Here is a 13,666-nt window from a genome sequence, read left to right as displayed (position 1 = left end):
TCAGTAACGATATTTTCTTTCTATCTCTGTCGGAGGGCATTTTTTTCTAGGACCTAATGAATTACACTCACGTCTGCTTATCCATAAAAAAACAAATATGGCCGACATTTGCCGTCTGCTAATCTCATTAAGCACGAGCGTCAGATATTTCAACTTCAGCCACAGCGTTGATTTGTGATCGTTGTTAAAATGTATGCATCTGACGAACTGTTAAATCTATTATTTCAATGGTTAAACTCTGTTAGTAAGTCTGAAACTACGTATAGCAAGGCTTTACTCCTGCGTTCAACTTTCTATTGCGTCATCAAAAGTTGTAAAATGTAGCATTATATGTCAGCAGCACGCGCTACCAGGTTATCATTCTGTGTTTTTATACTGTGATAAGTTTTTCTACATTTGTATCTGGTATACAATGTGATACATTTACATAGTTAAAGTAATGATCGACATTATCACCTCATTCTACTTAATACGTATGTTTCAGTAGTGATTTAAATGGACGCGCATCTTATTATGGTTCTCATTTCGTATTCATATGTGGGGTTTTATTTATCTTGACTTCTGTAAAGATTTAAAATAACTTTATATTTCTACAACATGACAATTAAAGATGTAAACTGTCATCTGACTTCCGTGTATGCCACCGTTTATCAGGAAATCAAAGAGCTGGCAGAAGCCTCTTTAACGAAATTCTTTTACCGCTTCATGTCGATGACCAAACAATCGTGTAAAATGTTACCTTTTATTGTTGGATTCGTATAGTCCACCAACTAGTCTAGATTCGTCTAGAACGTCTATGAAGCCTTTAGTGCTCACTTACTTTCCACGATGACTTTTAATATAGCGTGAGACAAATTGTCCAGATTCTTAGTAGGACTACGGTAACTTTTTGAGCTATTGTGCAACATATGGTTGCAAGCCGTTGGATCTAAATGCATTTTACCATATATTCACTAATAAACACGGTGGTTTTTTAACCAACAACTACGAAAAAACATGTTTCCTTAACCAACAACTACGAATAAACATGTTTTCTTAACGAAAAGATTTATGGATAAATATGCCCAAACGAATAATAATATTATTTCTTCATTGGTCATTGGCTCTGAAATAAGATTTATTTTGGGGGTCACGTGATACTGTCTAAATGGGTTAGGCTTGAATTTGAATTCTTCTTAAATATACACAGCTAAAGTATTAAGAATCATCACTCTAAGAATGGTCATAAAGAGATGATTCAGTTGTTACTTGAGTCATGAGGATGAGTTATTCGCGTTAAAGTTTAATTGATTCATGAGCTGTGACCTGCGTGTCTAAAAACAGAACTTGATCGTTAGACTTAAGATATCCCACGACCCTTCGCTTTTTGACCCTTATTATATGAATATATGATAATGAGGGTGAATTGATGTCAAGTATCTAAAGGGCTTTGGAAAATCACGTGATCACATTTTAATAAACATCCCACCTTATTGACATAGTTTGTACACCGTATATTTATTATTGGGCTGTGACTTTCTCCGCGGACTGAAGTATTCAGTATGTTAACCTCTGCACCGAAGGTGTAGTTGATTTAATGTATGCAATCATTGGTTCATTTGAAAACAAAGTTAAGAATTCTGGACATTTTATAAGAAGTAGTCACCATCAATTTTTCATTGAATGACTTGATAGACACGACTGTTCGATACCCTTTGTAAACTTTATCGAGGGGTAATTAAAAAGTAGGTTGCTTTAACCTGCAAAATTCTTTTTCTCGCTGAAGATTATCACAAAATGAAAGTATACACTGAACTATAGAAAGTTTATCCAGCTACAAGCAATCTTTGTGTTTGTTTGACAATATGTCACAAAGATTCAGATAGTTGTTTGGGACTATAATTAAGGGTTCTAGGGGTCTTCCACACAGATTTGACTCGTATTAACGTGAGAAATATCTGTTTTTCTCCTTTAAGCTTAATATCGATGACCTTAATAAGATATACTACTACTACGTTTTGAATATAAACGTGCACTAAGCCACCTTACTAGACATATTTTTTCGAGTGATAAAATAAAAGGGACATTTTGTTTAAAAGGAAACTATTTGCATTATCTTACCAATCAGTTCGATGGTCCTCAGATTAGTATTTACTACGATGTATGAGGTGTAATTTACTTGTAAGAATGAAATCATATTCAAAATCAAGGGAAGAGGACGACGTACAATGTTCTTTCCATCTTTTACTTTCACAAAATGCATACATTTGGTAAACCATTGCACGCATGTCTCTTCAAACCGTCAAATTTACTACTCTACTGATCATGAGAGTTAATGAATTGATAGAAAAGCGATAGGTTATAAAAGTCAAGTATTAAATCAGCAATCCTTTCACTCTTTCTAATCTATGTAAAATTGTTTGCTTTGATTACTTCTTTGATCAATTCTTTATTAAAATACACCATTTCTAGACCGACTGAGTTACAACCTAGTTAGATATAAGTAATCTCTGATATCGAATTTATTCAATAGAGAGTTGTTTTTTTTGTTTTTTCTTTTGAGGGGGGGGGGGGCTTTTGTCTATCTTTTTCTTTTCTTTTATTTTAAAAATATTTAAGTCACATATAATGTCCTAGGTTATGTTATATTTCAAAGTACATTTTTTATATAATACTACCTTCCACTGTGATTACATCCGTGAATCAAAATATCTTCTTCCCGCGGCTTATTTTAAAAATGTTTAAATTATTGCTGTTCTATCGTATTGTAGATTCATTCAAAGATTCATTCGTGGATTCTTCTTTATATCAACAGTTAGAAAATGAAATTACAATATTTTACATTTTATGATTCCCGTAATGCCATGTTAAAAAGGGGTAGTTGTATTTTATAATCCACAAGGCATATAGATTAGAAATATTGTATCGATTAACAATATAATTGGTTATAACAATGTTTAGTGCTCTGTTTTGTTCGATAGTTTTTTCGCCTTGAGATTTATTGACCATTTTTTGTTCCACTAACATGAATTACAACTGTTCATCAAGAAAGAGTATATTTCCTTTTACAATTTCGTTGCACTGGGTATATGAAAATTGATTTCTGTTTTGTTCCTTGCTCATTGTATTCAAAATTTAGTGTTGATAACAGAAACGTTTAAGTTATATTAACATAGGACTTCGGCGAATAATTTTATTAAGGCATGAATGAATGAAAGTGTCTTTCAAGCTTTGTTATTTATGAATATGTAATACTTGTGAAATGTTTAATATCAAGTTAAGTTATGTAATTAACGGCTGGTAGTGATAATAACTTTACAGAACACATGTCTAACACAACCTTTATCGGAACACTCTATTACAAAACACGTTTAATAAACCAAAGCTGATAATAAAACATACCTACAGCAGATAAAACACGTATCTAATTAAAGGTAACTTAATCAAGTGCTAACATACCCACGTAGTGAAGTGTGTGAACGATAACTACATCTATCATGTCTAAACAACGTTTAGTGCAATGTTTTGGGAAAACATTGACGACATTTTGAGATTTACATCATTTTGAATTTGACGTCATACCCATAGGCCTACTTAACTATTGGGGTGATCATTAAAGCCGCCATTTTGGTTGCGTGAAAACCTGTTAAATATGTTTTGCATTTGAACATGTTGTATGTGTTACACTTACAGTAATTGTACTATTATTAATAAACTAACTAAATAAGGCATGATTTCACTCTTACTTATCTTCCCCTTTTTGTCTGTTGCAGGTATCCACAATACGTTTATCCATCAACTTACGTTGCGGCACCAGGTGGAGTTTTAGCGGTTCCCCACTCACCACTCTCACCCACCACTTCTCAGTATGCCGTAGATTATTCATCAGCATATGCCCAACAGTTTGCTGCTAGTGGTTACGAGGCCTATCCTTACACCTCGGCGGCTGCTAACGGTTACGTCCCAGCTGCCTATACATACGCTATGCCTCAACCAATCGCAGCAGGAGCCGGACATTATTACCAGGCACAGCAGATTCAAGAACGAATGCAGTAACCGGCGAAAAGTAGCGAATGTTTGAAAATATGAAATCTCTTGTCTCGTTGTCATGGCGACACGGGCGATTCGTTGTCATAGTTACACGAATGAAAAATAACTTAATAATCTTTAAAAATCCAATAGTTTGTCCAATTTATCTCGTTTGCATGTGAGAATGTCAGAATTTAGAATGAATGCACACGAGAAGGAGAGAATGTTAGTTATTAAGTCGTTAATTTAAAAATGAGTACCAGTTTTAGGTTCGAAAGATGTCAATTATGGAAGAATTTATAACTCGAATTCGAATACAAGTTCAAAGCTCGTATGCTGTAATAATATTTTTATGGTAATAGTTTTATTTGTTTATTTATTGTGTATGCATTTGAAGAATACATGAGAGTCCGCCTTTTTTATTATTTAGACATATTGGACAAACTAGGTTATATAGTTATGTATTTGTTAAACATCGACGATATAGAAGGTTCGAAACATCGCGAGCAAATGTGTTTTTTTTTCATTTTGAAGAAGAAGCACAATGCAAAGAAATAAATATTATACGAACCATATTTTGTAAAATTTGTAAAACTCAAAAAAAGATATTGTAAATACGTTAAATTTATGTTGTATCGCTTATATAAAATGTTACGTCAGCATTTTCTGTGTATAACGCAACTGTTATTGTATCCACGTTTTGTCTTGTTCCGTCCAATCAGCTTCAACTTGCCGCCATTTAGTTAGGTGCGCCATATTGTTGCTATAGTTACCCATTACGTAATGTCTCAACGAAACTTGTAAATAGTGATATATTATTCTTTCGTCGGTAGATCATTTTGTTTAAATATTGTTTATTAATATTTAGTATCACATTATTTTATCACATAAGATACGCCATCATTGCTTCTGATAAGTAGTGTATAGTTGTCGGGATTTACATGTTAACCGTGTTTACTGCTGAAAGTTATCCCCCCTACATGTAGGCCTATCTCTGAGGGCGTTGTTTGTTTAAAACTCGGTCCCAAGTGCTAAATCCAACGACCATGAGATATTTCAAAATTCTTTCAATGGCCTTATTTGAAATGTTTCAAGACAGCGTAATTGGGGTCTCGTGTCCCACAGCTGGATGTTATTTCATTAGTTTTTAAATTTAGGGCGTTCAGTATGATTCTTTGTGTAACACGTCATTATTAAAGCGCGAACGTAACATTGTTCATCTATATATTACTGTAAATTGCTTCATATCTATATATAGTGCCTTGTTAAAACCAATTTGGAACAGTATGATTATTATTTCAAAGAAAACATTTTTTCACCAAGTACATGGACAAATGAACAGTATTTATTATTTTAAAAATGTTAAATTTATTAAATGTTTTGAAATTGGTTTTGTTTTTGATAATGCGAAGGAAATTAAATGGAATATTTTTAAATATCAACGAAACAAAGTCAATTTTAATCTTTAAAACTGTAAGCTGTTATCAAATGTTGTTTACCAATGAAATCCATCGACTATATTACCCCTTATAAGTTCCTCGTCCGACAATTGCGGTTTATTTACTTCCGCTATATATTTGAATGTTGGTTAAGCTTTGCACTTTCTTCAACAGATTACGAACCAACTATCGCCTTAATTAGTTTCATTTTCATTTTGATTACATATATATTTTTATATTGTTCGTCCTTTTTCTTTGTTGGCTATTTTTCTTTATCTTGGCATTCCAACACTTGTCAGTTTATCAATGAAAATAAAAAGCTTTAAGACCATTTTACCTGCAAAATAGGGACTTTGCTACAATTGTCTCTGACTAACCAGTCTCAAATGTATACCGATTAGAAGTTTTAGATTTTTAGTATTTTAATAATATTCACGAATTATCAGTATTTATTATGTTACCTCTGACAATCTAAGCAGTATTATTTAGACTTGAAATTGTTGGTTTTTAGTCTGTTGTAGTTAGTGCCTCGCTTAGGTCGATTAGAAAAAATTACTCGGTAATCTCCACCAGTCCTCTGCGTGTGGTTATTTTCCATTCATTTATGTAATGGATAATTGCTCCTAACAGATATGATTTGGCTTACTCCTATATATGGAAAATACCGAAAATTGCCCAAAAGAACAACAGATCAAGGCACCCCGGTTGTAACCTTGGATTTCGATTGGCTAATTTAAAGAGAGAACTTTCGCGAATTTACAAGGGGATAAGTTGACACTGGCATAACATCTAAGTTATGTCAAAGGTCACATCCGGCGGATTACTCAGTGATTTTATAGAGACGTTTGTATATCTCCGAGGTGTTAGGGATTATTTTTGTTGATATTTATTGTCACTTGGCTCATTTTTCACTCCTTAATTTATTTGACATCATGGTTGTGGCTTATTATAAGACATTTTTTGTCTATCAATTTATTTAGATGTATTTTCAATCAGGTATATTTTCGCGCCATATATTCACATATTTTTTTTCAGTTATTTAATATTTAACTTCATCCATTTTCACATGCATGTATGATATATATTATATCTGTAAAACAAAGTTCTGACACCTGGAACCCCCAAAACGAAAGCTACAGCACTTCTTACCATCATGCTAAAAATGATATTGGGCAACATATGCATAGACTCCGTAGTTTGTAACAATTCAAGGACTATTGAAGGAGATGTTATGTTTCGAGAAAAATTTGGTTTGAGCTTTACAGTTTTGGATCCTCGTGTCAAATATTAAGTTTGATATACATAATTGATTTAACTTAATTTATTTATTTATTATTGATTATACCAGAGTGAAAAATGAGCCCTAAATTAATTGTAATATTTATATGATTTGTACATAGTTTTAATAGGTTAAAATATTAATTATTAATTAATTATTATCATTATTATTTAATTAATGTATATTAACTCAAACGAAGGTTGTTAAAAGTCAAATAAATGTTTAAAATATGCAAATACTTTTTTAAAAATCAAATTTTGATCTGGTAATTTTAAAAACATATTTATTATTAAAAGGTTATTAGTATATTAGACATTTTTTGTTTTATAAACAATTTCTTTAAAAATTGTGTTATTATTTCTTATTTTTAACATTGTATCTTGTATTTAATACCTTGTATGTAAACAATGTCACATTAAGTATTATTATGTTTACACTATGTCCAACTATCATGTTACACTTTATATTGTAAATGCGAATAAAACACTGCACATATATAATGTAATCATGTGCATTGTACATGTATTAATTGTATGGTTAAAATAATAAAAATTTAAACAATGTTACAACACATGTCACTATGTAAACACATTTAACAAATCTGCATAAAATGTATACAAGTTATATGTATATATATATATATATATTAGTATATTTATAAACTAAATAATATTAAAATCAAAATAAGGTATAAAAGAATTTGAACGATTGTTTATTTATTAATATTAATTACGATATTCACATGGTCAATGTTTTTTCTCATCACTAATTGATACTTTGAAACAGTCCCTGAAAATATTACCGGGGAAAAACAAAAAATCGATAGTGTACATAGTGTAAACTGGTCCATAAATGTATAACTATAAAATTACAATGAAGTTGCTTGTCAATTTGAAAAAAATAAACCCTTAACCTGTTTCTTTATCCCCGAAAATACCGCTAGAGTGGATGAATATTCATCTACCCTTTTAATAATTGTATGTGGTAGTTTAGCAGAAGAAATGATTTGCAGTATATAAATAAATCAACAAATCATAATGACTGGCACATTCATGACGTTTTGTTGATTTAGAATAGAGAATAAATAATTATAGCACATGATAAATAGATAAGAACTTGAACTTGATCATGCCACACCCTAAGTAAAACCATCGTTATGATGTCACCATTCAACCATTTCTGTACGTGTATATATCTCTTGAAAGAGTTACTTAAATCAGGAAAGAATTCCGTTATGAACAAATTCAGAGATTGTTCTAGTAACACTCAGACGTTACAAAACAACATTTTAGGCGAAAATTAATAACTCAATTAATAATTTGTCTGTTAAATGACACATGATTTTATATTTTGAAATATGGCTTAGAGCTTAAAGCACTGTTAATCTGTTGAAGCCAATAAAATGCTTAAGGCTAAAGGCTTACTTAAAGGGAGAATATTCTTAGGCGAGTACACCATTATGTAAGATAACTCTAGAGAGATATATAACAACGGAAAGGTAACTCTTACCAAAGTGCATATATGTTCATGTTATTATAAAGAAAGATTTTAATATGCATAATGTTAATACCCTCTTCATCTCTCCTTGTATTTATATTATATATACATATATTATACTACTTCCACAAAAATTGATCAAATAAACATATTCATTATATTTATATGCTTACGATTGTTTTTTTTCTATTCCATTTCGATGCCTTAGTATCGGAAATGTTTCATATTTTGAACTGTGAAATTGGCCAGTACACATAAAATATATGAACTGGGACCTGTGATTTAAAAGGCATACCCCACGCTAAAAGAAATTCAGCGTGAATTGTTGGAGAAATCATAAAATATTTGGCACCCTGCCTCGTGTACGGCATCATTTATTATGTTATTTTTTTATCGGCGTCCGTACAGCAGTGAACTAACATCCAATTAGAGCATATGGATTGGAGTGCTGAATCAAGGACGGGTACAGCACAAATGGGATATTGTAATAGATATAGTAATTTACCCGGGCAACTGCATCTTCAAATTTCAAGGGATCTTCTACATATTCACTGATTTGTACATAGGTACCTTGATCCATTGTCTCATCCGAAAGACGAGGCTATTACTGATAAGTGAAAAATCCCTATGGTTCTTCTCGATTAATACCGGATTCAAATCCGGGAGATTCTAATTGAGACTCCAGTTACCTAATCACTTGACTATTGCACCCTCGTTTAGTAGACAAACTTTCACCACTGGGGAGTCACAATGACTCGGTGAGTGAGGCGCTGTCTCGGTAAACAAGACACCCCAAGTGCGATCCAGATGTTTGCCGAGACAGTTCCTCAAGATTAAACAGCGAGGTTTCCCCATTTCAGTGGTTGAAGACAGGGGGCTTGGTAAGGAACATCGTCTAATCGTTCGAATAGGACCAAAAACATAGGCCCCGCGTACACATTAGCGTGCATACTAAAGAACCCTTCACACTAGGAATTCGAAATAACAATATGCCGTGCAAGCAAAATTGGGAATTTATTGCAATGCCAGAGCAGTGACAACTGACAAAACGTTTTACGAAGCCTTTCTTCCCGCTTCCGTACCACAACATCGGCCAAGTGACGGTGGAGGTTGAGGGGACGCGAAATGGGTATTCTAGGACTTTCCAGTCGGTAACACTCGCTTGCATTTGATGAATACTATCATGGGTATTTTTTAAAGACAAATGTCTTTATACCCGTGTATATTATGTGGTTCATCCATGCATCCCATTATGTGCACCAACCGCAAGTGGCTCCTAGCTTCGAATGTAATTTCGTGTTACTCGAATGGTGATTCTGGGTTCACTTTGATAATACAAAGAAGTCTTTTTGCTGTCTGGGGTCAATTTAATGCATATGGCAGTTAAACCACAACACGTTTTAATGGATGGATACAAAAGGTACCAAATGTAGTATGGAAACGAAAGAAATTCTCCAATCTTGCTCATCCAGACATGTTATGGTGTTGAAACAACATCCGCTTTTCATAAGGCCGGTAAATACAAACCAAAAGTGATTTTGATCCGACCATTTCCACAGCGACTACATGGTACATAAAATGAAACAGAGTACTGTTCACAAAACAGTACAGTAATGAAACGTGGTGACAGCCGGCTCTGATTGACTTCCCCGCTGTAAATCAATGAAACCTTTAGAATTTACAGAAAGAAAAACACGCCAGTTATTTTATGGTCTGTTTTATTATTTGTCCCGCCAATAAATAAATTATTTAAAAACTATACAGCATAGGTTATTGAACCGTGGAATGATACTATTATCGTTTAATTCATGGAATATGTGTTACTTCGAAAACATATTCCTAGAGTTCTGAAAACTAAAGGGTACTGGGGTTTAACGGTTCGTTAACACACTTGTCAGGGGTGGTACGCAAGAGTTGATAAAGAAGGCGAAGTAATGAAATGAAATGAAATGGAGTTTAACGTCCTACTGAAGGCGAAGTAAGGTCTGTATACAAGTGAATAGAACATACAAGACGTTTTAGCAGTTTGAATTCGAAGAAGTGTAGACACAAACTCCGCTGTACTGACAAAGTCTAGACTCGTGTAACAACGATAAAAATATTTACAAAATGACAGTTTTAAGACATTTCTAAAATCAGAACAGTTGCAATCTTTTACGTACACTTCTAATTCATACTCATCGATGTTTCGGTCCACTCGATCGAATAGACGTTGGTCGCTGCCAGGCAATCCGTCCTGCACAACTGGAAAGAGGAAAACGCCCCGAGAGTTTCCAGTCAAGCCTCCTAACCACGGCTCCTCGCCCTAATAAGGATAGCAATAACACAGATGTTTAATGATCTGCATTGTAAGACAGGAAACTAATTATCTGCAGAGTAAAACTAAATGTGTTTGAATTATAAGTTTCTAGTGGGGTTTTAGTATTGTGTATCATAACAGGCGTTTTAACATTGCCATAAAGAGACATGAATTCGGCGAAATTCAAAGCAATAAATTCGATATTTTGTTGTATGAAAGTTTCTAGAACACCTAGTGCCACTTCTAACTAATTATTTGTGTGGTTCATATGTCTGACAATTGATATTGTATTTAACCAATATGGCAGAATTCAGCAGGCTATTGACAAGAATTAAAACTCTCGAGAAAAGATGCTCTGCTGGTTTGCTCTAGGAAATGTCTCTTTAAAATGCTATCTCTTTTATCTTCAAATGAATTGGTTTTAAAAACGAATTCGTATTATTTTACCAAACAATAGTAAATTAGGTTTTGGTGTAACGCAGATTGCTGGTGTTAAAACTATTTCCAGCCCACTGTCAAAATAAGCAACGGAATTTAAATCCTGAAACGAAATCGTTCTCGAGTTTTTCTATTGGCAGTTGTTGAAATTTAAAGTAAGTTAGAAACAATTAGCTATGTTGTATTACTAACTAACTGTATTGATTACATTTCGTTTCGTGTTATCTTCCCCAGTTGCTAATATTGGTAATATCATCGGTGTGTTTGCTTTACCCGACTAAAATGGTACGAATAAATAGCGAAATTAGTTTTCTAAATATCATTTTACTTTCCGACAAGCAACTCGTCAGCTTCATGTATGATCGATTTAGCAGCTTTTCGTCATGATATCTTTTGACGAACTCCCAGTGTTGTTTGGTGCAGATCTGTAAAAATATTATAGCAGACGACTTTTGTTTTTGGTTCTCAGTTTCGACAACATATGTCATTATGGCGAAACACATCCAAATTTGGCACAAAGATTATGGTGTGGGGGAATAAGAATCAGTTCATGACTTCGTGCAGATATTGTATGTAACCTTCATGTGGTATGTACCCATATTTTCAATATTATTTTGTGGATTGGTCTGGTATGTCTGTGCGGACCATGGCCATTCAAAAGTACAAGATAATTATCAAAACCGTGCTCTAGAAAGAGTAAGGGTTGCCAGTATCGCACACGACATCAGTCACCATTGATAATCAGACCTAATTATCCCATTTCATTATTATATAGTTTTCGCATAAATGGTTATCCCTCTTTGACAGTATAAGCTACGTCTCTTGGTGGTTTAGCGTCCGATTCCACATTGGCATACAATGTTCATGTCAAATGTGAAACTAATATAACTCAACAAACCCACTTCCACTCAATTCTTTTTAAATAACTCCATTAAGAATTCTGAATAGATTATTTGACAAACTATTACACATTGTTTATAGTTAATAGTTTCGGGCGTCATAACATAACGCACTTCCTATCTATTTCTTCATATCTTTTATATATCAATATTGTTTTACTTTGGCATTCCAATGTAAAATCGATCTTTGAAACTATAACTCATCTTTGTACACACATCGACATTAACCGAGAGAAAAGAGGTATGTTTATAGTACATTTCATTGTGGATTAGCTACTCTTGATAAAGATAGATCCGAAATCGTTGTATTCAGATCTTATAAAAACCCGACATGCGAATGGCCTCGGGCATGCGAATAGCCTCAGACCGGATGTACTACGAGAGACTGGAACAAGTTGCAAATTCTGAATGTAGAATAATAATATGTTGTTTCTTCACTCTTTCTCCAGTTTAACCTAGGACACGAGGTTTCTTACACTTGTAATACGACTTACCACTGATAGCTGGGAAATCAAGATAAACATATTCACGGTCGTGCAACAAGACTCCCAAGAATCTTCAGAGTTGTAGAATCGAATCACTAAAACATGCCATATCTCAGACTATATAAAGTAACGTATGTTTATTTAATGGAATATAAAGCTCCAAATTTTAAAATATTGCTTGAAGGTCAACGCAGATGAGAGATCGATAGCTTACATTTTTGTCGTTTTTCAATTACGTTGGGCAGATCCGCGAGTTAATACTAGAAACCACTTATCTTTCGCCAAGTGTTAGACAGTAAACTACTACATTACATAATATATGAAAACTATATTGCTTTGAAGGCATTTAGTGAGAGAAAAATATTGAAATAACACAAACACAACTTTGTGTATAACAATTACTAGCAATTTTAATAGTGCAACGTTTCAACAAGTATTCCCTTGTCGTTATCAAGCACCAAGTAAACGATAAAATGATACAAATAACGGGGAGTGAACATTTTTAAAAGTATTAAAAAAATAAAAATGAAACCACAAAGACAAGATTTCATATTCTGTTAAAACATATAAAAGATCAAAGACTGTATAAGTGGAGGTATGATCATACACCAGGGATGAACAAAACGCTTAAGATACTTAGGGAACCATAACGCCATTACACCTAACAATTAGTTGAGTTTTAGTTACTAGTAAACATGTTCCTGAAGCAACGACTGCGAGTTTTACATCATCGTGACGTTGCTATATTACCGTGCGCGCGCTGTATCATAAAGTCTGTCATTGAGTCGACTGGCGTGGTTTCGAATCCCCGGTTGTACGTGGCAAGGAGAAGGGTCGCCGGGTCCTCCGGTTTCCTCCCACTGCTAAAGACCCCTACGCGCAAGCGAATTATGTAAATAAAATTAAACCATATGTTAGTCCCGAAATGACCTAGTTTGTGTCGAGTGGACGTTAAACCCCATTTCTCTCTCTCTCTCTCTCTCGTTGCTATATTACTTTACAATTCCCGAACTTATAGCTACGTTGTCTGCAGATACTTGAACAGTATCAGAGACTGTGACATAGCGACCTCCACGGAAACCTTGACATTGAACGAACCCCGAACTTTGCAACTCGTTTATCACAGGTAGACATCTTAGCTAGAAGTCACGAGACTTGGTATTCGCGATGATCGTGGAATCTGATAGGCTATCAAGCTGGGTGAATACCCAATCGAAATTAGTGCCGAAATATGCTAGGTTTTACGTGAAGGCCTCTATTGAAGATGCTAGTAAACTAGACTATACAGAAAACTACTACATTACACACCATCGGGAAACTAG

General features: G+C 33.8%; 2 protein-coding genes across 2 annotated transcripts in view; both read left to right on the top strand.

Annotated features, from left to right (window-relative positions):
* LOC126828851 (RNA-binding protein 24-A) overlaps positions 1-8,383 on the top strand; it is a 53,378-nt gene extending 44,995 nt beyond the window's left edge. Inside the window, exon 4 of the mRNA XM_050559052.2 lies at positions 3,753-8,383. Within this exon, the coding sequence (XP_050415009.1) occupies positions 3,753-4,035 (283 nt within the window). The 3' untranslated portion in view covers positions 4,036-8,383. The remainder of the gene's footprint in view (positions 1-3,752) is intronic.
* Positions 8,384-11,526: 3,143 nt separating this feature from the next.
* LOC126811668 (adenylyl cyclase-associated protein 1) overlaps positions 11,527-13,666 on the top strand; it is a 118,674-nt gene continuing 116,534 nt past the window's right edge. Inside the window, exon 1 of the mRNA XM_050537511.2 lies at positions 11,527-11,547. The gene's annotated coding sequence lies outside the window, so the exon portion shown is untranslated. The remainder of the gene's footprint in view (positions 11,548-13,666) is intronic.

The sequence above is a fragment of the Patella vulgata genome, chromosome 1, assembly GCF_932274485.2.
Source record: "Patella vulgata chromosome 1, xgPatVulg1.2, whole genome shotgun sequence".
NCBI lineage: Eukaryota > Metazoa > Mollusca > Gastropoda > Patellidae > Patella > Patella vulgata.
Note: the sequence above shows the minus strand (reverse complement) of the source record. Positions and strands in the feature narration are given on the sequence as shown.